General features: G+C 41.8%; 1 protein-coding gene across 2 annotated transcripts in view; it reads left to right on the top strand.

Moving 5' to 3' along the window:
• anapc1 (anaphase promoting complex subunit 1) overlaps nt 1-25,707 on the top strand; it is a 167,657-nt gene that overhangs the window by 13,794 nt on the left and 128,156 nt on the right. For both annotated transcript variants that reach the window (XM_052025123.1, XM_052025124.1), the window contains exons 7-13: nt 4,830-4,903; nt 6,857-7,005; nt 9,753-9,979; nt 12,132-12,341; nt 16,249-16,344; nt 17,165-17,255; nt 21,247-21,312. In XM_052025123.1, the coding sequence (XP_051881083.1) occupies nt 4,830-4,903; nt 6,857-7,005; nt 9,753-9,979; nt 12,132-12,341; nt 16,249-16,344; nt 17,165-17,255; nt 21,247-21,312 (913 nt within the window). The remainder of the gene's footprint in view (nt 1-4,829; nt 4,904-6,856; nt 7,006-9,752; nt 9,980-12,131; nt 12,342-16,248; nt 16,345-17,164; nt 17,256-21,246; nt 21,313-25,707) is intronic.

Here is a 25,707-nt window from a genome sequence, read left to right as displayed (position 1 = left end):
CCCACTTGAGAACCTTTCTTCTTTTTTATCTTTGACCTTTTCCATAAGTATGCTAATTCTAACTTATAATCGCTATCACAACATTGCTCTTCCACTCCTACTTCCACCTACCCAGCTGCATTCACAGAATCATACAGCGCAGAAACTTGTCCATGCCGACCATCAAGTACCAGTCCATACTAATCCCATTTACCAGCGCTTGGTGTGTAGCCTGTTATGCCTTGCTGATTCAAGTGGTTACCTCAATACTCTTTAAATGTACCTGTTTCCATCAGTCGCTCAAGCAGTGCAAACCATATTCCAGCCACTGGGGTGAAAAATTCATCCTCAGATTCCCTCTAAACCTCTTACCCCTTTCCCTCAGCCGATACCCTCTTGTTTTAGACATCTATCCTTTTGCAAAAATTTTGCTGCTATGAACCCTTGTCTATGCCGCAAATAATTTTGAATCCCCCTTTCAGGTTCTCCCTTAGCCTCTTCCACTATAAGGAAAGCGAGCCCTGCCTACGTACAGTCTCTCCTCATAATTCATTACAGACAATATCTTGGTGAATCTCTTATGCATCCTCTCCAGTGCAATCACGTCCTTGTAGTGTGGTGAGGAGCCATACTAAAACTAAATCCAGAATAGCTCCCTCTATTGTTGGACTTTCTACATACTGCCTGAAAAATAATTTTCCTGACTGCAATTTAAGAAGTCTGTGCCCTCTATACTTTTCACATTGACTGTATCTCATATAAATATAGAGAATTGCAATCCCTCTATTTAACATGAAAAGTAGAGCAAGGGAAGACCATATGCCCCTTTGAGTCTGCTCTGCCACTCTAAATGAACATGACTGATCACATATCCTCCATTCTCTCCACACGCCCTTTGATGCCTACTTCACCTAGAAATTTATCAATTTCCTTAAAATATTCATTTACTTGACCGTTACAGCCCCCTGCAAATTCCACACGTTCAGAATAAAGAATTTTCTGTTCATCTCAATCCTAAATCACTTGTCCTGTAACCTGAGACTAGGATCCTTTATTCTAAACCTCGCAACCTGGGGAAACATCTTCCTCACACCAAGTCTGTCCAGACCTTTCAGAATTTTGCAAGGTTCTGTTAGATCCCTTTGCATTCTTCTAAGCTCTAGTAAGTACACGGCTTGTAAACTTATTCTCTCCTCCTGGCAGTCCTGCCATCTAAGGGAATCAGCTTGGTGAACCTTTGCCACACTCCCTCAATGGCAAATATATTCTTTCTTGGTGAAGGAGACAAAAACTGCATCAGTGCTCCAAGGTGCTGCATAACTGTAGCAAGACATCCTTCTGTTTCCGATTCTGTTGCTATGAAGGCCAGTGTAACGTTTGCCTTCTTAATTGCTTGCCACACCTGTCTGTTTGCTTTCAGTGACTGGAGTACAAGGCCACCCAAGTCTCTTTGAACATCATGGCTTTCTGTTTTCCTACCAAAGTGGATAACTTCACATTTATCCATATTATACTGCATCTGCCATGCTTTTTCCAAGTTGCTCAATCTGTTTAAGTTGTCTTCAAACCTCCTTGCATTCTCCTCACAATTTATTATCGTACCCAATTTTCTTTTGTTGTTGTCATACGTCAAAGTATTATCATTGGTTCCCTCATCCAGATCATTGATACACATTCTGAATAGCTGAGGCCCAAGCACTGAATCCTACATTACTGTACTATTGCTTATCACTCTGAAAAAGACCCATTTATTCCTACAATCTGTTTCCTGTATATCAGCCAATTTTCAATCCATGCCAATGCATTACCCCAAACCATGCTGTTTAATTTGGCCCACCAACCTGTTATGTGGGGCATTATCAGTGGCTTTCTGAAAACTCAAGTACACCACATGTACTGGTTTTCTGTTTTCCATTCTAACGTTCCATCCTCAATAAACGCCAATAAGTTTGTTGAACACTATTTCCCTTTTATAAATCCATGCTGATTTTGTCTAATCCCAATGATTTTTTATAGTATTCTGTATATCAACCTTTATAATATCCCCTAGCATTTTCCCACTGTTGATGTTAGGCCAACTGGTCTATAGAGTCACAGTCATACAGCACAGAAGTGGCCTTTCGGACCAACTGGTTCATGCCAACCAAGATTCTCATCTAAGCTAGTCCCATCTGCCTGCATTTGGCCCAGATCCCTCTAAACTTTCTTATCCATGCACCTGTCCAAGTACCTTTTAAATGTTGTCAATGTACCTGCCTCAAGCACTTCCTCTGGCAGCTCATTCTATACTGACCACCCTCTGGGTGAAAAAGTCGCCCCTCAGATTCCTATTAAATCTCTCCCCTCTCACAAGCTTTTCACTGTACCTCAGTACAAGTGACAATAATAAACCGATACCAATACCAAGTTCGCCCCTCCATGTACCCATCCAAGTGCTTCTCAAATGACTCTATTGTACCCGCCTTAACCACTTCCTCTGGCAGCTCATTCCATATACTCACGACCCTCTGAGTGAAAATGATGCCCTTCAGATTCCTTTTAAATCTCTCCCCTCTCACCTTAACCCTTGATTACCCAATCCTGGGTAAAAGACTTTGCACATTCACCCTATTTATGCCCCTCATGTTTTTATACACCTTTATAAGATCACCCTTCATTCTCCTATGCTCCAGTGAAAACAGTCCCAATCTGCTCAACCTCTTTCTATAACTCAGTCCCTCGAAGCCTGGCAACATCCTCGTAAGTCTCCTCTGTATTCTTCCCAGCTTTATGACATCTTTCCTATAGAAGAGTAACCAAAACAGAACACAGTATTCCAAACGCGGCCTCACCAACATCTTGCACAACTGCAACCTAACATCCCAACTTCTATACTCAATGACTGATGAAGGCCAGCGTGCCGAAAGCCTTCTTCACCACCGTCTACCTGCGATGCCACTTTCAGAGAACCTGTAGTTTTTTTTCTCATTCCTTCCTTTTTTAAATAATTACATTTGCTACCCCACAATTTGCAGAAACTATTCCATAATCTTTAAAATTCTGAAAAATGACAACCAATGCATCCACAGTTTCCATGGAGACACAAGAGAGTGCAGATGCTGAAACCTGGAGCAACAAACAATCTGCTGGAGGAACTCAATGGGTTGAGCAGCCTCTGTGGGAGGAAAGGAATCGCTGACCATTCCTTTCCTCCCACAAATACTGCTCAGCCCGCTGAGTTCCTCCAGCAGATTGTTTGTTGCTCCACAATTTCCATGATTTCCTCCTTTAGTGTCTAGGATGCAAATTATCAGGCTCTGGTGATTTATCAACTTTCAATGTCATTGAATTCTCCAGCACTATATTCTTGCACATGCCTTCAGCACCTCACCTTCAGTGGATATATGATTCACTCATACTGGGAAATTATTTTAGTCCTGTGAAGATAGAACCAAAGCATTTGTTTAATTTTTTTGTCATTTCTTGTTCACTGTTAGGAATTCCACTGTTTCTGGCTGCATGGGACTTACACTTAACTTTACAAATCTTCTTCTTTTTGCTTTTATAGTCTACTTTTATGTTCCCCATGAATAAGAAATTTATTCTTATACCCTATTTTGCTCTATAATCAATTTTTTTCCCCTTTGCTGAAATCTATACTGCTCCTTTGTGTGGAATCTTATAGGACTTGTCCTTGGATCTCATGCATAATGGCAATCCTATCCTATTCATCACACTTATTTAGCTTTTAAATTCATGCGACTTGTTACAAATACTATGTACATTTAGATACAACACCTTTATATTTACCTTTTTTCCCCAGATATCTGAACATTATTATTTTGCTCTTAGACCTCTTTGTTTTATTTCCATATTCTCTTTCCTGAATCATAATTGTATCTGCATTCATCTTGTATGCTGGGGACTCTTCCTGATGCAATCTGCATATCTTCACCCCAGTCGCTGTCCTTCTCTGCTTCCCCATTGTACCTCTCTAGCATTTTAGATTTACCTTCGCTGGGACCCTTCCCCCTTCTGACAGGGTGGCATGATGGTGCAGCAGTTAGAGCTGCCGCCCAACAGCTTCAGGGACCCAGGTTCGGTCCTGACTTTGTATGGAGCTTGTATGTTCTCCCTGTGACCCTGTAGGGCTCCACTGAGTGTTCTGGTTTCCTTCCACAACCAAGCACATGCTGGTAGATTAATTGGTGACTGTAAGTTAGCCCCTGTTGTAGGTAAGTTGCAAAAGAATCAAAGGGGAGTTGATGGGCGAGTGAGGAAAAACAGGTTGCTGGGAATTAAGGAGAGCAGGAAAGGAGCTGATCGGATTGCTCTGCTGAGAGCCAGCATGGACCCAGTGGGCTGAATAGAATCGTATGGCACAGAAACGGGCCCTCTGAGCCCACCTCATCCATGCTGACCATGATGCCTATCTACACTAATCCCATACTTGGTCCGTATCCTTCAATGCCTTTCCTATCTTTAAGTACTTCTCCAAACTCTTTTAAACATCATAATTGTATCTGCCTCTACCAACTCCTCTAGCAGCTCATTCTAGATAACCACCACTCTCTGTTTGATAAACTTACCCCTCAGATCACCTTTAAATTTCTGCCCCTCACCTTAAACCTCTCTCATTCTCAACTCCTACTATCTATCCTACCTATGCCCTTCATAATTGAAGAAACCTCAATAAGGTCACCTCTCAGCCTCCTACGTTCCAATGGAAATAAACCTATCTTGTACAATCTCTCCTAATAACAACAGCCCTCCAGGCAACTATAGCTTCCTGTGTGTCCATAAGTAAGTTTCTCACATGCTGGGTGTTGCAGTATTAATTCTGATGACTGTTGCTGTGTAACTGGTTGCAGGGAGCCATTGCCTACTATGTTCAGCATGCTGCACCCACTGGATGAAATCGCACCCGTTGTCTGTAAACCAGCAGGTGAGGACCACAACATGTTATTTTACCTGGTTGGCTCAGTGGGTGATCTACCCTGCGTTTCAAGAGAATTTGTGATGTGAAGTGCCTTATGTTTTTAAAAGAGGAAACAAAGGAAGTTGCAAACATGGTATTTTGTATTCATTCCAAAGGTTCCCCATGCAGGGATTTTGAAGTCTTTCCTTGGTTCTGATTGGAAAGCTGCTTCTGAAATTGAAAAGATAAGTTAGAAGATAATTGAAAAGCAGTGAATTGGAAGCTTTCACTGACCAGTGGAGAAGAGAAATATTATGGGGCAGATATATTTGTAAAGGGGCAGGCAACATTTTAGGAAAGTATTATACATTCAAACAGGAATGTAAGATGCTGTCCTGCTTTAGGTAGAGTTATTCATTCATTCCCTCATCCCTGCTCTTTCCCCACAGTCCTGTAATTTTTTTTCTTTCATTTATTTATGTTTATTTTCTTGAACATTAATATTGAATGTTAAGTGTATTCCAAAGGACCAACAGCTACTTCTGTTTATGTAAAGCCTTAATTTAACATTGTTTACCTAAGCCACCTCATACAAACAAAAAAATTGGTGCTGAGCTACATAATGAAGTGTTGAAGGGCAAATAACCAAAAGTCTGAATCATAAAGTAAGTCTTAAGGAGGAAGGAGAGGCAGAAAAGTTTAAAAAGGGATTTCCAGAGGCTATGATCTTTGTAGGTGAGCCACCAGTGGTGAAGCAGTTAAATTCCAAAATGATCAAAAGGTCAAAATTTTAAGAGGTGCAGAAATGGTGGTGGTCATGGGGCTGGAAAAGATTACTGATTATAGAGAGGGTGGATCCTGGACGGTTCGGCAAGCATGAATGACAGTTTTAAAATTGAGGTATTGCTTAATCAGGTCAGCAAGTGTAACAGTAATGGGTAAAACAAGACTTGACACAAACAGCAGAGTTTTGATTCACCTTCAGTTTATGGGAGTTGTGCAGGGTTGCTGAGGTTGCCTTAGTGATGACATGACTATTAGGTCCAGAGTTCAGGGTCAAATATGACATCCAGATTACTAGCAGTCAGGTTCAGTTTCAGGCAGTTACCATGGTGAGGGATGTTGGCTATTCTTGAGTAGTACTTAGTGGGCAGTAGGTTCATCCATTACTGCATATCAGCCAAAACAATCAGATCAAGCAACTTACAGTGGAATAATGCTTTTCTCCTTAAGTCAATATCCTCTGGTTACCAAGAGTCATTTAGTGAAACAATTTCTTCTTACTTATCTTTTCAATGCTAATCAACTGTGAATATCTCAATCAAATCTGCCCCTAACCTTTTCTTCTATAACGATGCCAGCTCCCCTGTCTCTTCTTTGGCAAATAATGTTGCTTCTTACGAGCTTTCCAACCTAATTCATACTTTATGGTCTTGCCTGTCAGGCACAATATAGAACTAATCAGTAAGTTAGTACAATCTTCTATTGATATTCAAATTGCTTGCATTGTTCTGCATTTGTGAGTTGGTTCTCTTGATTTGGATTTAATTAGTTTATTGTATTCAAGAGTAGATATATAACTTTTTTTGCATCTGTTCAATTTATTTGTAACTTCGCAAATATAAAACAATTTATAAAAACAGATTAAATTAACAAAGGTTAGAAATCACTCTTACAGATGGCAAGAATTTTGAATGTAATGTAGTAAGCAATCAAAATACAAATACGACATGCCTAAAAATAGATTGTTAATATTACAAGTAAGTTTGCAATTAATGAACGCTTAACTACTATTTACAAGAAAATAACATGTGGATTATTAATAATCATGCTGGTACATTTAAAAGCTAGAATTTTGAATCTTTTTAGGATGCCTTCTGTGAAATCAATATCAAAAATATTTTGATAATATTTGTAATGATGGCATTTGTCCACTGAATTATTTGTGACAGAATTAAGTTACTATTTTCTCCCTTCCAGGAGGTGTGACCAGTGTGACAAGAGTACAGTATGTTGCTGACTATACCCTGAAAATAGTTTTCTCCAGCACAGCACCTTCAATCATCTTGACTTATGACACAGTACAGTGTTTGCACACAGTATGGGCATTACGCAAAATTAAAACAGAGGTACCTGTTCTGTAGAGCTTTTTTTTCCCCTTCTCTATGTGATCTGGTTCAAGAACAGTAGCTATGGAGATTCTTTTGCTGTTTTCTTGGGATCCAGAACACTGTGCTCATTAAAATGTAGTTGTAAAATTGGATAAAGTAGAAAGAATATTCCAAGGGGATGGATAACGGGGTGTGATGTTACATCAAAGGCAGAATTAATAGGGTGATCAAAGAGATTTTTTGAGGAGGAGGGAGGTGAAGATAAATAAAATTGGTTGGAACTTGGCTGGCTTATTTCGCAAGAAATCCCATACCTATCGTGGCTGTAACATTATGACAATAAATCTCTCTTCCCTATTCTTAACAGCCATGTGGCCTCTGAATTATTGGCTGAGAAGAACAATGTCACATTTGCATGGAATATGATAGCATCAGGGCTGAGTTACCAAATCAACAGGAGTGTCCACAGTCTTGAACTATTGAGCCGAAGACATGACCACTGCAATTGGGGAATTTGAATTCAAATAATTCTATCTGCATTTGGAAAGGCAAGGACTGATTGGGATAGTCAGCATGCCTCTGTGCGTGGGAAACCGTGGCTCTTGAATTTGATTGCGGTCTTTGAAGAGATGACCGAGAGAATTGACGAGGGTAGGGCAATAGACGTTGTCTATGAGGACTTAGCAAGACTTTTGACAAGGTCCCACATGGTAGGCTGGTGCTGAAAGTTAGATCACATAGGATCCAGGGTAAGCTAGCCAATTGGATACAAAGTTGGCTTGGTGGTAGGAGTCAGAGGGTGGTGGTGGAGTGTTGGAGGCCTGTGACCAGTGGTAAGCAGCAGAGGTTGATGCTGGGTCCCTTGTTGTTTGCATATAAGCAATTTTGATGAGAATGTAGATAGTATGATTAGTAAGTTTGTGTGCGACACTAAAATAGGCAGTATAGTGGACAGTGAAGAAGGTTGTCTAACATTACAACAGGTAAGGGAAGTGGGTAAGGGAATGGCTGGTGGAATTTAATCCAGCATGTGCAAAGTGATGCATTTTGGGAACCAAGGCAGAACATACACAGTGAATGGCCAGGTCCTGGGGAGTGTTGCAGAACAGCGAGACCTAGGGGTACAAGTACATAGTTCCCTAAAAGTGGCGACACAGATAGACAGGGTGATGAAGAAGTTTTATGTTAACACTTCATCAGTTGGGGTATTAAGTACAAGAGTTAGGATGTCATATTACACTGTACAAAATATTGGTGAGACTGCACTCGGATTATTATGTGCAGTTCTGGTTGCCATGCCATATGAAGGATGTGAAGAAGCCAGAGAGGGTGCAAAAAAGATCCACAAGGATGTTGCTGGGACTGGAGGGTTTGAGTTATAAGGAGTGACTGGATAGGCTGGGACTGTTTTCCTTGGAGCAAAAGAAACTGAGGGGTGAACCTGTACAGGGGCATTGATATGGTGGGTGGTCCCATTCTTTTTCCCTAGGGTAGGGGAGTCTAAAACTAGAGAGCAAAGGCTTAAGGTGACCTAAGGTTTAAAGGGGACCTGAGGGGCAAGTTTTTCACGTAGGGTGGTAGGTATATGGAACAAAGTGCCAATGGAAGTGGTAGAGGCAGGTACAACTACAATGTTTAAAAGACATTTGGAGAGGTGTATGGATAAGAACGATTTAGGAGGATTTGGGCCACATGCAAGCAAGTGAGACTACCTCAGGTAGGCACCTTGGCCAGCTGAACCAGTTGGGCCAAAGAGCCTGTGTAACTCTATGACTCGAATTCAATGAATTTGGAATATAAACCTGGTCTCACTAAGTGACTAGGGAATTATCTGATCAATAATTTCTTTCGGGAGTGGAAATCTACTGTCTTACCCAGTCTGGCCCACATGGTCCTCCAGATGCACAGCAGTGACTCTTAAGTGCCTTCATAAGTAGTGCTAGTGCAGTTATGGATGAGTGATAAATGTTGCCTTTCCCAGCAACACTTGTATCTCTTGATCAAACAAATAAAATATGCACAAAGGCATTTTCTCTCACAGGGATGATACGGGACCAGAGCCCCAGCTTGCAGTCAGGTTGGACGTTATCATTGGGTTTGGATTATATCTGGCTGGAAGCAGACATTAGTGAGGAGCGAGCTGTGGAGTGGACTGCAGGTATTTTTAGATCTTTCCACGCTCGCGTGGATGGATGAGTTTCCAGTTTTAAGAGGAACTGGAGAACGAAGCCTGCGAATGTTGTAAATATTTCTCTCCAGCTGTTCTGTCCCATTTGATCCAGCTGTATTTATAGATCTGAACCTCGCACACTCTCCTCACTGATAGTTAGGACCACCTGTGCCAAGTCACTTAATGTTTTAGGCATCCAGATAAAGTCACAGAGTAATACAGCACCAAAACAGGCCCTTCGGCCCAACTTGTCCATGCCGACCAAGGTGTCCACTGAAGGTTGTCCCATTTACCCGTGTTTGGCCCATATTCCTTCTAAACCTTTCCAATCCATGTACTTATCCAAATGTCTTTTTAAATGTTGTTATTAAATATAGAGCACTGTAATGAGCCTCTGAACTGAAGTAACCCTCAACAAAGATCTGGTTACTGCTGAGACAGTGAAGCAGGTTCTGCCACTACCATACTGTGATTAGTAATGGCATTCTGAGTAGATATACCAAGTTCCAATAAACTGACCACAGTCCCATCTGATTTCCTACTTGCGGTGCCTCTTAGCGCCCAGCAGTAACTCTTGTATTTTCCCCCCTAACAGGAACAAAACACAGTTCTACGACATCCCGGCACATCAGGGACTCCTCAGCAGATAGCCACCAGCAGCTCCCTGACTGCTCACCTCAGAAGCGTCTCAAAGGGCGAGTCACCAATAGCGTCTCCATTCCAAAACCTCTCCTCCTTCGCCAGCCAGAACAGGTCCGCAGCCTCGCCGGGCACGCACTCTCGCTCTCATTCTCCTTCCATTTCAAACATGGCAGCCCTGAGGTGAGCAGTTGCACAACAGCTGCACTTTTTTGGTTTGGAGAAAGCAATGGGAGGCCGTAGAAAAGATGATATAGTGTGAAGCAGTTTCCGCACCGACCTGGTAGGGTGGTGTGATATTTATTTCAAAAAAACACAGCAAATTGCTTTGGCTTTGACATAAGACCAAACCTTTGTCTTCATTCAGTACGGTCAAGGCTAATCTGATGTTTAGCCTCAATGCCTCTTTCCTATCTGATTCCTATAACCTTTGGTTGGCCTGAGGGAGAGATAAGTAACATTGGATTATCTTTGGTTATTTGTTGGGATTCGGCTTTGTTCATAAATAGATTAGTATTGAACTGGGGATCATCTTGGCATTGTACCTGTTTATAATCAAGTATATTCTCTATATGTGTGTGTTCACTTTTAAGTTCATCAGTTAGTCAACAGCCATGACTGCCATTGGACCTCATCTTTCACACATCCATGCAGACACACATGTGTAACCGTTAGTCATTCACAACTCTGCTCAATGCTATCTTTATGCAGCTGGGCTCATAGCAGCCTCAAGGCAATCAGCTAAAAGCTGCAGCCAGTCCCATCCTCTGTTCAGGATCCCATCTCGTTCACATAAAGGACATGAAGTGCCTGATCTCAGTCCCATGCAGGGTAGATACAGGCTGTGGAGTTGAACTGATGGGATAGCTTCATCAGGAACCAGTACAGACTCTATTGGCCAAACGGCCACCTTTGCAGAAACAGTTCCATGATTGTATTTGCATTCACATTACTTGAGTGTTTTCTTTCACTACTGCCTGCTACTTTTGTTGGGTCACACTTTCAATTGTTATTTGTCTTGTTTCAATTGTGATAACCCTATTTCGGAGAGCTTATGTATCTGTGGTCAGGATTTTGCTAGCTGGTTCAGTTTTGTCTCCATCAAACCAAGTCCCTGTATTATGGTCGTTAGTTAGGTTTAGAGTTTTTAAATTGAATGTCCAACATCTTCTAAATACACTGGACTTTATGCCAGCAAAAAAAAACTTCCCCAGCTTCTCACCTAGCTGAACAGTCTGCGTATAACATCATTGGCTTTCCCTTTGTTGTTGCCTCCTTCCTTTTTCACTGTTGCTTTGTTTATCCTAAAGCTAATGACTCATTACTGTCTCTTCCTGTCCCTTGCCTGCTTCTGTTCAGCGTAACGCTATGTCTGGAGTTGTGTCAAAGATTTCTTCTTCACTCCTTTGCTCTTCTCACAGTCGTGTAGCGGTTTGCATTTCATGCATTTCGTGCGGTTAGCACGGATGCATTTCACTGTATGTTTTGATGTACATGTGACTCATAAAGATCTTATCTTTTGTACTGCCTTAACAAATCCTGCTGATCTGCCTGACTCCCCATCACTTCCCGGTCTGAGATTTCCTGCTGGACGGTCACTCCCTGTATTTTTCTCCAGTGCCAACAATATGTCTCTTGGTGCTATTTGCACATTAACCTGATTTTAAAAGTGGTCAATTTTCTAATGGCAATCTGTCTTTGTGTTCCCCTTCCTCTTTATTTTCTTTAATTGATGGATAGTGTAAGTTGGGTGGGCAAAAACTGTGCATTAATGACTTCTGGATGACTGTTAGTTTGCTTTAAAAAACACATCCTGCAAATCTGAAAACAATTGAAAAGCACTCCTGCTTCATTAAGAAATATGCTAAATTATTCAGAGTTCTGAAAGTTTTAATAATCTCCATTTTACTCTGATGTTAGGTCATTAGTCCCTAACATTAACTGTGTTTCAACAAGCAATCTGCTGAAAGAACTCAGGACTGCTTGTTGCTCCAGATTCCAGCATCTGCAGTCTCTTGTGTCTCCATTAACCATGTTTCTTTCTCCACAGATTCCCCCCCTCCCCCGACCTACTGAGTATTTCCAGCGTTTTCTTTTTTTCCGTAACTCCATTTTTGTGAATGGATAATGTTGGAACAGTATTGTTTTGAAATGGACATTCATGAGAAAATAATGATCCCTTTGCACTGATTTCAACATTAATGCTCCAAATCAACCACTTGTGCTTCACTAGTGGCACTGGTTGAAAACGTATTGCCAGTTTTTGTGTGCCATGTAGACCATCACCTGCTCCCTGCCCACTGCTAATTTTGTAAGATGTTTTCTTTCCTTTTAGCCGTTCTCACTCCCCCTCATTGGGAGCTTCAGCTTTCTCTGGCATTCAGCGATTCAACTTATCAACCTACACCCCTTCTCCAAAGCGAGGTCGGAATTCCCATTCCCCGAACAGCACTCTCAGTGATTCCCTGCTTGTGTCTGAAACGGAGCCGGTCATTCCAGAGTTGTGTCTTGAGCACCTGTGGACAGAAAATGTTCTCAGCATGAGGTCAGTGAAGAGATTTTCCTTATGAGTCCTTCAAAAATCAAAAAATAAATCCAAGCCTACTTGTAGGCACCTAGCCATTTTCAGATTCTGATTCAGATTAGTTTTAGTGTCATATACACCAGGGTGCAGTGAAGTGTGAAGCTCACAAAGTAAATAGTATCCACTGTAATAATAAATACAACAATAAATACAGTGAAGAGTGCAATACAACGGAGAAGTGCAAAGTATAGCAGTGCAAATTGAGGCAGTGCAAAGAGAAATGCTAAAGTGATGATGACGGAAGAGGTAGAATTAAGGATTTGAGAGCAAGACAGCACCATCAGAAGGGGATGTGAAAGAGATGATTAGTTCAGAAGTCTGATAGCAGTGAGGAAGAAGCTGTTCTTGAGTCTGATTATCTGGGCTTTTGCCTTTTGAAAACAAAAATAAGTATTTCAGGAATATAAGTACCTTCATATTTCCGTACTTTGAAAAGTGCTTCATATCTTGTGAATTATTTCTAATATTCAGTGACATGGGTAACAGGCAGCAACTTTGTATATAGCGAGATTCTACAAGCAGTAATGAGGTAAGTTACCAGCTCTAGTAGTTTAGGTTGAGGGACAATTGTTGGCCAGAGCACTGGAGAACTTTTTCGATTTTCTTTTGGAACACAATGGGATGCCCATACTGTTACCATGTGTCCATTTGAATTGGCTCTCAGTCTACAGCCCAAGTGGAAAGATGACATTTCTGACAGTTCAGCACACCTGCACCCCTCCACTAAATGTGCTGCCTTGATTTTGTGCTGAACTATTTGCATTAGAAGTTGAAACCAAATGTGCCCAGTAGGCAAAAGATTGCCAACAACACACCACAGCTGCATTTGAATAGAAACTTTCTCCTCCACAATCCATGTGTATTTTACAGTTTTCTGTTAATAATCCAAATTGTTTTGCATGGTATACCATCTAAAGTTAAGACATCTTGCACTGATATGGTACTTTTTACATTTCTTTTGGGATTGTGCAGAGCACTTGACAGACAATGAAGTAAAGTTGAATTCCAGTCAATAGGAACTACAGATTCAATTTGGTGCAGCAAGTTTCAACAAGCTTCGATGTGACAATAACCTGGTCATCTATTTTAGTAATGTTAGCCAAGAATCAATGGAGGCCATTTAATGTACACCAGGGATGATGTCTCTGGTTGCCTTTGTAATAATGCTTTGGGATCTCTTATCTCCAGTTGACATATCACACAAGGAATTGTTTTGACATTTCAAGTGAATGGCAGCACTTTTGATAGTGCAACACTACCTTGAAATGGTGAGGGAGGGTCAGCATAAATCTTTGTGCTTTAGTTTCCAGAGTGGGACTTGAATGCACAACCTTCTGACCCTGAGGCAAGATTGCTACCACTGATCATTTATACACATTTATTAAAGACCACTATCTCATAGATATTGTTCTCCGGTTATTCCTAAGACTGTAGAATATCCAGATTTAAAATATCAGAGTGGGTGCCTGTTCCTTTCTTGCTTTTATAGATTATTTTCTTCTTCCTCTGTAAAGTTCTTGGTGACCTATGTAAGTGGAATTTGAGTCAAGAAATCAACTTCCATAATACTTTGAATATTTGTTAATGAGTTTAGTTCAATATTAGAAAGGTGGTGGTTATTTTCTATTAATGAGTGAAAGGTGTTCAAACACACACATGCACATAATTCAGTTATAACCCATTGCTGCATCCTAAAATGAGTTTAAGACTGGATTATGCAAAGTAAGTTTTATACTCAGAGCAGGGAGTGGGGAGAAGCTTACTTTTAGTTAATTATCCCCTCTTATAAATCTGACTACCACATGTTGGAGAACCTCACTTGCGTTATAGTGCAGAATGCTGCTGAAAGAAAGAAGTTACTTCATGTGGCGCTTCAATAAATGATCCAAGATAGCAAAAGAAATTGTGGTTATTTCCATGAAAAGGGCAAAATTGATGTGGACACATTATGTTAATATATATTTTAAGCACACTTTTGGGTTTGTGGACAGTTTAAACCTCATTTGATGTTTTAATTCCGAACCCCTTCAGTTCTAAATCTCAGCCCTTCCTCAGCTCTTTAATTTTCTCTGCAGACATCATAAAAACAGCAGAGTTCATTTTACTGAAGAAGCCACTTTTGAAGTGCTCAGTAGCATTGAAATGTTGATTGGAACGCCACTGTAAACCAGCAAGTCCTGCTTTTGATTTGAGGCTGGTGCCGAGTGGGTAGATCTCGGTCTGTGTAGCGGTGAAAGTTACCTCATATTCTCCTATTTTAACTTCTCAATTTTCCTTACAACAGAGAAGGCCATTCAGCCCATCAAGTCCATGCTGACTGACTCACATTAGAATCCTATTATTCCTCAACTTATTTCCCTGTAGTATTTGCTTTTTCACATGCTTATCAACCTTCTAAACTACCCCCCTCCCTATCTTCCTACTACCTACCTGCATTAGGGCTAATTGACAGTCACCATTTAACACACTAACCAGCATGTCTTTGGGATGTGGGAGGAAACTGAAGCGGCCCAGGGAAACCCAGCCAGTCATGAGGAGAGCATGCAGACTCAACACACCACAGGGCGTGATCAAACCTGCGTCGCTGGAGCTGTGAGGCAACAGGACCACCTACTCCCCACTGTACCTCTATTTGGTCATGTCTGATGCAAATGTCAATTCATTTTTCTCCCTTGGTGCCATTATCAATCTTGGATAGGAGAAAGGAGGGAAAGAATGGAAGAAACCATGCTCAGCCCAGGAAGATCTCAGTGTTGCATTATTTCTGTGTGTGGCTGGTGGTGTATGTTTTGTTTCTGGTGTGAATACTTGAAAGGAAATTAAAGGTACTTTGCAAACGTAGTGCAGTGTTAATCACAACCATAGTACTGGAAAGTAAACCTCCCATCTGGAACAAATATTGAAGATTTGATTATGGAGACAAATCAGCAGCTCGTATATTAAATCTAACCACATGTACTATATGAGCTGTTGATTATTTGAGACTAATTCATGTCTCAGTCAGCACGGCAATGAAAGTTGTCTCTGATGGCTTTGGGCGTGGTGATAAATAAAAAGGCTTGAGTGCTCCCAGATTTTTCTCCAGAGTCTCCTTGCCCAAGCACATGTATCAGGGTCGGGAAGGAACACACATTGGCTCCACTGTGGTACCTTTTGGTGTCTGAAAAATTATGTTAGCACTTGATGTCATAGCTCAAGCTTGACAAATGATCATTTGGGGAGGTGGTGCAAAGCTTATGGTACTAGAGAGGAGAGAAAATTGAAAGAAAGGGGATAATATGTTGCACTGCTTCAGACAAAAAATGCACATTGGGTTAATCACGGTAGTGTAGCAGTTAGTGTAACATTATTACAGCGCCAGCAACCCGAGTTCAATTCAGGCCACTGTCTGTAAGGAGTTTGTACGTTTTCCCCGTGTATGCGTGGGTTTCCTCCGGGTGCTTCAGTTTCCTCCCACATTCCAAAAAAAAGACGTATGGGTTAGGAGGTTGAGGGCATGCTAAGTTGGTGCCGGAAGTGTGGCGACACTTGCAGGCTGCCCCCAGAACACTCCACGCAAAAAGATGCATTTCACTGTGTGTTTCGATGTACATATGACTAATAAAGATATCTTATCAATATATTAAGTATAAAAGACATGGATATGACCTACTTTAATGATAAAATGTACCCACGTGCATTTTATCATTCATTTAGGTTATCTCCATATATCCAAACTCCATTTTCCTGCCTTGGTTACATAGTCTCTTATCTATAGACTTAAGCACATCTGTAAGAAAAGTGGTGATAAATGCCAGGCAGTAACGTCGGTAGTAACATCAAGGCAATGCCTTACATGATCTTTAAGTGTTAACTTCTGCCTTCACAGGGAAAAGAACTCTCAGGCCACAAAAGTATTTATTACCAGTGATCTCTGTGGTCAGAAATTCTTGTGCTACTTGGTGGAGTCGCGCCATCAGCTGCGGTGAGTGCGTTCACTGACATGCTGGTCAAAATTACAAGACCATGGTGTTCTGGTTAATCTTCTAAATGATTAAGAAATAATCTATATGAAAGAATAATCTAAAATTAAAATACTAGAGATCTGAAATAAAGCAGGAAATGCTGGAAATACCTCAGCAGTTCAGGGATCATCTGTGGAGAGAGGAGCAGAGTTACTGTTCCAGGTCGATGATCTCTCATCAGTTGTGATGAAGGGTCATTGACCTGAAACAATAACTTTTCCCCTCTCTTCACAGATGCTGCCTGACTGGCTGAATATTTACAGTTTTATATCAAACAATAGGTGGGCAGCTAGCATGTGTTTTTGTATGATTTAATCTGGGCACTCAGATACATAACTCGCTCCCAGCTATGTCGCACTGTACCCCACTGGTGCTTAATTATGGCATAGTTTATAATCTTCATCAAAGCTTAAAATTAAGATTGTTGGTGTATTTATTCAATTGCCATGTAAGTGCATAATTTCCAACCATTAGTTCACCTTTCCTTCAGTGACTGTTATGCTCTGATGTGCAGAACTTATTGAGTGAGTCTGACAACAAAAATATTATAAACAGAAGGAGCTTGTTGTAAGGGCTGTACCTGCACATCCTTGATAGTGCCTTGTGTCACAACTGGAAATTTGATGAGATTTAAAGATAATATGATTCACTTTTTTATGCTTGCTGTGTTGCTTTCCCATTTAAAAGGTTTAGTTAGGCACCTGGTTGCTTATTCAGTATTTGGAAATGCTGGTTGCCTGGCAACCTTTGGACTGATGCATCTGCTTAAATCCTCAATAGGTGTGTGAAATTTGAAGAAAGCAATGACATGACTCAGCTGATTTTTGGAACTGTTACTGTCATACAAGCAAAGGATGCTGCCCCTCTGGAGGTGAGTTATGAGTTAAACCTTGCTGCATCCCATACAGAATATGCAACGTACACAAGATTATCAAAGACGTGGTGGCTAATAGCAGTTCCATTGACAACGTTTCCTCCAAATTTTCCTTTAAGAGAGATCGCTGTTACCATCCCCACCATTTACAGTGCTTCAGTTTATGTGGAAGTCGCCCATATTTTGACTATTCAAGCTCTGTACTATTTTGTATCTTCGCACTGAGTACTGCAGCAGGAGATATGCATAAGAATATAAAATTAACCACTTTTGGAAGGGTACTTTATACAGAAACCAATTTCTGAGGAAGGATGTGCTGGCCCTGGAGAGGGTCCAGAGGAGGTTCACATGAAGTGCTTAACATACTTGTTTGATGTCTCTGGGCCTGTACTTGATGGAGTTCAGAAGGATGGTGGGGGGTGGAATTCATTGAAACCTACCAGATACTGAAAAGCCTGGATAGAGTGGACGTGGAGATGATGTTTCCATTAGTGGGAGAGTCTAGGATCCTAGGGCACAGCCTTAGAATAAAGAGACGTCCCTTTAGAACTGAGATGAGGAGGAATTTTTTCAGTCAGAGGATGGTGAATCTGTGGAATTTGTTGCCACAGAGGGCAGTGGAGGCCAAGTCATTGGGTGTATTTAAGGCAAAGATTGATAGGTTCTTGATTGGTAAGGGGGTTAAGGGTTACAGGGAGAAGGCAGGAGAAAAGGGTTTTTAAAAAAATCAGCCAAAGATTCTAGAATACCAGGGAATAACTGAGCCAAAAACTTTGCAAAGAATTCCGTAGGTTGATTACCGTCAGTCTTTTCTGGTAATCCTGGAATACAAAGATTGGATCTTCTGCTCCTGTTTTCTAAGTCAGTGATCTTCAGCTTTAATCTTTCATTGTCTTTGGCTTGCTTTTTACAAAGGTTCTGTAAGTCATCAATTTTCCCATCCAAAACCAAAAGCCTCTATCTCTAAACTGTGCCCCCCCCCCCACCCCCCCCCCCCCCACCACCACCCCCCCCCCCCCCACCACCACCCCCACTGATTCCATCTTCCCATCAACCTCCCTTCCCACCTGGTTCCACTTATCACTTACCAACCACCTGTCTCACTCACCAACCACCTGTCTCACTCCTCCCTCTCTCCTCTATCTGGCTATCATCCCTCTACACTCTCAGTCCTGATGCAGGGTCTTGACCTGGAACATAGACCATGTCTCCATCTCCACAGATGCTGCTTTACCAGCTGGTTTTAGCTCCATCTTTTATTGCTAGGTCTTTTGGACCATGGTACTTTTTGAATGAGTAATCTTTGATTTTATTAATGCTGCACATGATTCATGGATGCTTAGAAAACCTCCACAAAAAGAAAATTAACATCCTTATTGTCTAATGAGAACCCCTGGCCCATGGTACGTGGACAAGGAGCATCTCAGAGGGCACTGAACACCTTAAATCTCTTTATTGAGAGCATGAGGAAAAAGTAGCAGCTGAGTATATCATCTGCCATGCTGCACCGCTCTCTGCCCCATCTAGCACCACCTCTGGCAGAGAAGCAGCCACCTCACCATTCAGAGAACTGGAATCTGCGGCCTAAAAAGAGATGATTCTGCAATAAAGCAAATGATTTTATATTTTGAGAATCATTCCTTGAAATGAAATAGGCAACAAAACTTGTGACCACAGTAAATAATAAATGTGGTCAGAATGTGGTTGCATTGTTTTGTTGACGTTGATGAAGTGATGTGGTTTATGGCGCAATATGAAAACATTTATGATTTGAAAAATACAGCAGGCTATTTTTTACGCTGACCATTTCATTCTATCTGCCTGTTTATGCATATATAGCAGAGTAGCTAATATCAGCATCTGAAAATCTCAAACAAAACTGCAGATGCTGGAGAGCTAAAATAAGAACAGAAAACGCTGGAAACACTCAGCAGGTCAGGCCGCGTCTGTAGGAAGAGAAATAGCTAATATTTTAGGATGAATATATGTGCGTGATATCAGCTCAGCTTGTGTGTTTTGTTTTTCCATTTTTTTCTTTTTTTCTATGGGAGGCCGTGCCCAGCCTGATCTGCTGAGCACTTCCTCCTGCTCTACATTTCACAACTCCTACAGACTTCTGTCCATGTGCTTACTCCAACTGCTCCCATTCACTCATTGACCAGATAACCTTGTTTGTTTTACCCTGTCAGAGACACCCCACCCTCCCTGCACCGTAACAAGCTTCTTTTCTCTCCTTCCCAGTTCTGATGAAGGGGCTTCAGCCTGAAATGTTGACCAAGTGGTGATGTTAAATTAACTTGCAGTGTGGTCTTGTCCTAAATGAACCCCTAATATTCTTAATGTAGTGTGTATCAATCAGCTGGGAGCTCTTTTGTAATTATTTTTATGGGAATGGATTCGTGAAGAGTGAATCGAGTGGGCTAATGAGATTTGAATGTGTGCCTTTGAATATAGCTCTCATACTTCATTTCTCACTGTCGGGCTATGACTTTAACATTAAAGGTTGAATGGTCAGTGTACATGCTTTTTCATGTCTCCCACCTCAATTTCACGCACCATAGCTAGTCATAGCGTCATACAGTATGGAAACAGGCTCTTCAGTCCAACTTGTCCATGCAGACCGAAGTGCTCACCTGAGCTAGTCCATTTCCGCCTGTACCTCTCCTATCCATGTACCTGTCCAAATGTCTTTTTAATGTTGTTATTTACTCACATTCTACAACTTTCTCTGGCAGCTCGTTCCACATGTCTGCTACTCACTGTGTAAAAAACTTTCCCCTCAGGTCCCCTTTAAATCTTTCCCCTCTCACCTTAAAGCTATACCCTGTGGTTTTGTACTCCCTTACCCTGGGTGAAAGACTGTAATCATCCACCTTTTCTCTGCCCCTCATGATTTTATAATCCTCCCTAAGGTCATCCCTCAGCCTCCTTCGCTGCAGGGAAAATAGCCCCAGCCTATCCAGTCCTGGCAACGTCCGTGTGAATCTTTTCTGCACCCCCTCTTTCTTAATCACATCCTTTCTGTAGTATGGGGACCAGAACTGCACAGAATGCTGCAAGGGCAGACTCAACAATGTCTTGTAACATGACATCCCAACTCTTGTATCCAGTGCTCCAACCGATGAAGGCAAGCATTCTTAATTCCTTCTTCACCACCCTATCTACCTGGGTAACTATGTACTTGTAGAACAGAGAAACCAAGTGGTACAACACACCACAGGGCCCTGCCATTCACTGTGTAAGTCCTGTCCTGATTTAACTTCCCAAAATGCATAACATGGCACTGTCTGAGTTAAATTCCATCTGTCATTCCTTTGGTTACTTTCCCAGATGATCTAGATCCTGTTGTAACCTTAGACATCTTCTTCACTGTCCACTATACTACCAATTTTGGTGTCATTCATAAAGTTACCACCTACATTCTCATCCAAATGGTTAATATATGTGACAAACAACAGTGGATCCAGTGTTGGTCCCTGCAGCACACCACTACCACACTCTGACTCCTTCCACCGAGCTAATTTTATATGCAATTAGCTAGCTCACCTTGGATCCCTTGTAATCTAACCTCCCGGACCAACCTGCCATGCGGGACCTTGTCAAAAGTCTTATTACAGGTCCATGTAGACAAAATCTACTGCCCCGCTTCATTAAACCTCTTGGTCATCTCTTCAAAAAAAAAACACAATAAATTTGTGAGATATAAATTCCCAGGCACAAATCCCTAATCATTCCATGCCCCCATCCCCATCACTACTTACCACCAACTACCCTGTCAATAATTAGTGGCAAAATGGCACCAGAAGATGTGTCTTCCCAATCCCAAGTTTGTGTTCAGGAAGAGAAGGGTAATAACATTTTTGACTTGTTCAGATACTTGTAACCAAGCCTATTTTTTTTTAAATAAGTTTCACATAAACAAAATGCAAGCATTAAATGTGCAACTTCAAACTGTTTTATTGCTCCTTTAATTTTGTGTTTTAAACAGAGTATTGACACAATGGTGGTCCTGGAAAGCAGTGGTAATCTGGTGCTGTACACTGGTGTTATTCGGGTATGTTTCTGCAATTTTACATTGTAATACATTCTCATGGTGCTTTCTGAAATATATATAGCCATTTACATCGATGTTAGAATTTTGACACAGTCTTTTGTGATATTTTATGTCAAATCTGTGCAAGCAATAAACATTTGTCTTCTTAGTAGTGGGCAGAGTAAATGCTGAAAGGAAAAGCAGGATCAGTGCTTTTAAAGCAACTGTTGTGACCTCGGTATGTTCCAACTCACTTTACAATTGACGAGTTACTTTTGTGATGCAGTTGCTGTGTCTCTTTAAATTTTGTCATGGATTGAGGGCATTACCAGCAACCCCAGCATTTATTGCCCATCGCTTTCTGCATTGGGCAATTCACAAGGCAGTTAAATGTCAACCACGTGGCTGTGGCTCTGTATTCAGAAATTGGATAAAGATGGAATATTTCCTTCCCTAAAGGATGCTGGCGAACCAGATGGGTTTTTAAGGACAGTTCAGTACTTCTGTGGTCACCATTACTGACGGCAGCTTTTCATTCCAGGCAATTAAGTTTACTGAATTTAAGTTCCCAGCCTGCTGTGGTGGCATTTAAATTTTTGTCACTGGATTATTAGTCCAGGCTTCCAGTCAAGTAGCTGAACATTAGTCAAAGACAAAATCAAGTTTGTTGTTCATATGCACAAGTACATGTATGCACAGGTGCAATAAAAAAAACTTACTTGCAGCAGCATCACAGGCACATAGCATCAGATACACAACATTCACAAGAAAAACATAAATTAAATATAAATTATACACAAGAAGTTTACAAGAAAAAACACAATTAGAACAAAAAAAATGTCCACCCTAGTGCCATGTGGCCATAGTGTTGCTATACTGAGGTCATGATTAGGGTTGTGCAAGTTGGTTCAAGAACCAAATGACTGAAGAGAAGTAGCTGTTCTTGAACCTGGTGGTGTGAGACTTAAGGCGTCTGTATCTCCTGCCCGATGGTAGCTGCGAGAAGATGGCATGGCCTGGGGGATTTTTGATGATAGATATTGCCTTCCTGAGGCAGCGCCTCATGTAGAGACTGCCGATGGTGGGGAGGGATGTGCCCGTGATGTCACGATGCCACCATCCCATTGTAATACAAGTGAAACAGCAGAGTAAATTTCCACAAACAACAATATGACATAAGAAACAGGAGCAGGAGTAGGCCATTCAGTTCCCCAAGCCTGCTCTGCCAGTCAGTAATATCATGGCTGATCCATTCTTGGTGTCAATTCTACTTTCCCATTCTCTCTCCATGCCCCTTCTATCTCCTTTGTAATTCACATATGTGTTGGTCTGCACTTTGAATATGTTCAACGACTCTGCCTCTGCAGTCTTCTGGGTTAGAGAATTCCAAAGAGGCGTGATTGCCTGAGAGAAAAAGTTTAGCCTTACCTTCATCATAAATGGGTGATTTCTTATTCTGAAACTATTCCCCTGGTGCTAGATAACTTCACAAGGCGAAACATCCACACAGCACCCATCCTGTCAATTCCCTACAAAACTGTACATGTTTCAATAAGGTTACCTCATTGTTCTGGACTCAAGTGAGTTTAGGCTCACCTTCTCTATTTAACAAACATGCTAAGAGTATGAGAGTATAATATAATTAATAATATACTATCATTATAAGAGTAGTTCAGTTAACCTACTGACTTGCACATCTTTGGGTGTGGGAGGGGACAGGAGCACCTGGAGGAAACCCGCACGCTGACAGGGAGAACGTGCAAACTCCACCCAGACAGCACCAGAGGACCGCAGATGTGCGGCAGCAGCTCTTTTGGCTGTGCCACTGTGTTTTCCCTACCCCCATTAATAAAGATAGAGCAGATTTTTTTTTAAGTAGTCACTTGATGGATAAATGCTGGAAAAGAGCTTCTGAGGAAAGAATGCTACCAAGCAACCACAGCTGGAAGAGGTACTGGTGCAAAAGTTGCTCACAAGTTTCCTGAGGGAATGGTTTTGCACAGGCTGTTCTTATAGCCATTGAAAGCTGCATTTGGTACCTTAATATATCTTGCTGGTTTACAAAATGTGACAACAGTTTTATGGAGAATGAAATCCTTTGTAAGAATCCTGCTGTTGTTGGAGGATAGAAGAAAAATTAAGTAACTAACCATGTTCAGTGCAGGAAGAGCTCAATGCTCAATTGTTGGTGCATGGTGTGTGTTCACTTCTGGTACAAAAACCTAATGAAAGTTGAGGGAATCTATGTGAAAGCAGCACCATGTGAATTGCAAAACATTGTTAGAGTAAATGCTGAGGATCTGGTAATGGAGACAAATGTTGAGTTAAAATACAGCCATATTTAATTCATGAACTGTTGACAAATCAGAGCAAATTTATATCTTAGGTGGTTTTCAGTTTCTTTTCCTTGTCATATCAAGCCGTGAATCGTTTTGGCTAGATTGGAGCTCCAGTTTGATGCAGCGTTTTAGCAGCAGTGCTGATTCAGTTCTTGTGCGTTCCCCTTAGTGAATGGTGTCTGAGCAGCTGAGGGTATAGCTAAGTCAGTAACTCACCACAGGTAGCCCTGCAAACAACTGGCCCTTCCTATACCCTCAGGTTGGGTGGAAAGACCAAACCTGGTGGGAAATGGTGCAAGTCGGTGACAGATAAAGTGAGGTTACAAGAGACAGACTTGGTGAGAACAGGAAGCCAGAACAATAGGGCTGATGGATAGTTAGCACAATACCGATAGTTAAGGCAGTTGGGATATTGGTATTGGTATTGGTTATTATTTCACTTGTACCGAGTTACAGTGAAAAGCTTGTCTTACAAACTGATCTTACAGGTCAATTCGTTACACAGTGCAGTTACACTGAGTTAGTACAGAGTGCATTGATGTAGTACAGGTAAAAACAATAACAGTACAGAGTAAAGTGTCACAGCTACAGAGAAAGTGCAGTGCAGTAAGGTGCAAGGTCACAACAAGGTAGATCATGAGGTCAAAGTCCATCTCCTTGTATAAGGGAACTGTTCAATAGTCTTATCACAGTGGGGTAGAAGCTGTCCTTCAGTCTGGTAGTACGTGCCCTCAGGCTCTTGTATCTTCTACCCGATGGAAGAGGAGAGAAGAGAGAATGTCCCAGGTGGGTGGGATCTTTGATTATGCTGGCTGCTACACCAAGACAATGAGAGGTAAAGACAGAGTCCAAGGAGGGGAGGCTGGTGTCCGAGATGCACTGGGCCATGTCCACAACTCTCTGCAGCTTCTTGCGGTCTTGGGCAGAGCAGTTGCCGTACCAAGCTGTGATACATCCAGATAGTATGGTTTCTATGGTGCATTGGTAAAAGTTGGTGAGAGTCAAAGGGGACAGACCAAATTTCTTTAGCCTCCCGAGGAAGTAGAAGCGCATCGGTAAAAGTTGGTGAGAGTCAAAGGGGACAAACCAAATTTCTTTAGCCTCCTGAGGAAATAGAGGCGCTGGTGACCTTTCTTGGCCGTGGCATCTACGTGATTTGACCAGGACAGGCTGTTGGTGATGTTCACTCCCAGGAACTTGAAGCTGTCAACCCTCTCGACCTCAGCACCATTGATGTAGACAGGTGCATATACCCCGCCTGAAGTCAATGACCAGCTCTTTAGTTTTGTTGACATTGAGGGAAAGGTTGTTGTCATGACACCATTCCACTAAGCTCTCTATCTCTTTCCTATACTCCGACTCATCGCTGTTTGAGATACGGCCTACAACGGTGGTATCATCTGCAAACTTGTAGATGGAGTTTGAGCAGAATCTGGCCACACAGTCGTGAGTGTATAGGAGTAGGGTAGAGGGCTGAGGACGCAGCCTTGTGGGGCACCAGTGTTGAGAATAATCGTGCCGGAGGTATTGCCGCCTATCCTCACTGATTGCGGTCTGTTTGTTAGAAAGTCAAGGATCCAGTTATAGAGGGAGGTGTTGAGTCCTCGGTCTCGGAGTTTGGTGACAAGCTTGCTTGGAATTATTGTATCGAAGGCAGAGCTGTAGTCAATAAACAATAGTCTAACGTATGTGTCTTTACTGTCCAGATGCTCCAGAGCTGAGCGTAGGGCCAGGGAGATGGCATCCGCTGTGGACCTGTTTCGCTGATAAGCGAATTGCAATGGGTCCAGGTTGTCTGGTAGGCTGGAGTTGATGCATGCCATGACCAACCTCTCAAAGCACTTCATGATGGTGGATGTCAGAGCCACTGGTCGGTAGTCATTGAGGCATGTTACCTTGCTTTTCTTTGGTACCAGGATGATAGTGGTCTTCTTAAAACAGGAGGGAACCTGAGATTGAAGCAGGGAGAGGTTGAATATGTCCGCAAATACTTCTGCCAGCTGATCAGCACAAGATCTGAGCACGCGGCCCGGGACACCATCTGGGCCAGGTGCTTTCCTCGTGTTCACTCTCCGGA

This window comes from Pristis pectinata, chromosome 10, assembly GCF_009764475.1.
Source record: "Pristis pectinata isolate sPriPec2 chromosome 10, sPriPec2.1.pri, whole genome shotgun sequence".
Classification (NCBI taxonomy): domain Eukaryota; kingdom Metazoa; phylum Chordata; class Chondrichthyes; order Rhinopristiformes; family Pristidae; genus Pristis; species Pristis pectinata.
The sequence above is the reverse complement of the archived record's forward strand: the minus strand, read 5'-3'. Positions and strand labels throughout refer to the sequence as shown.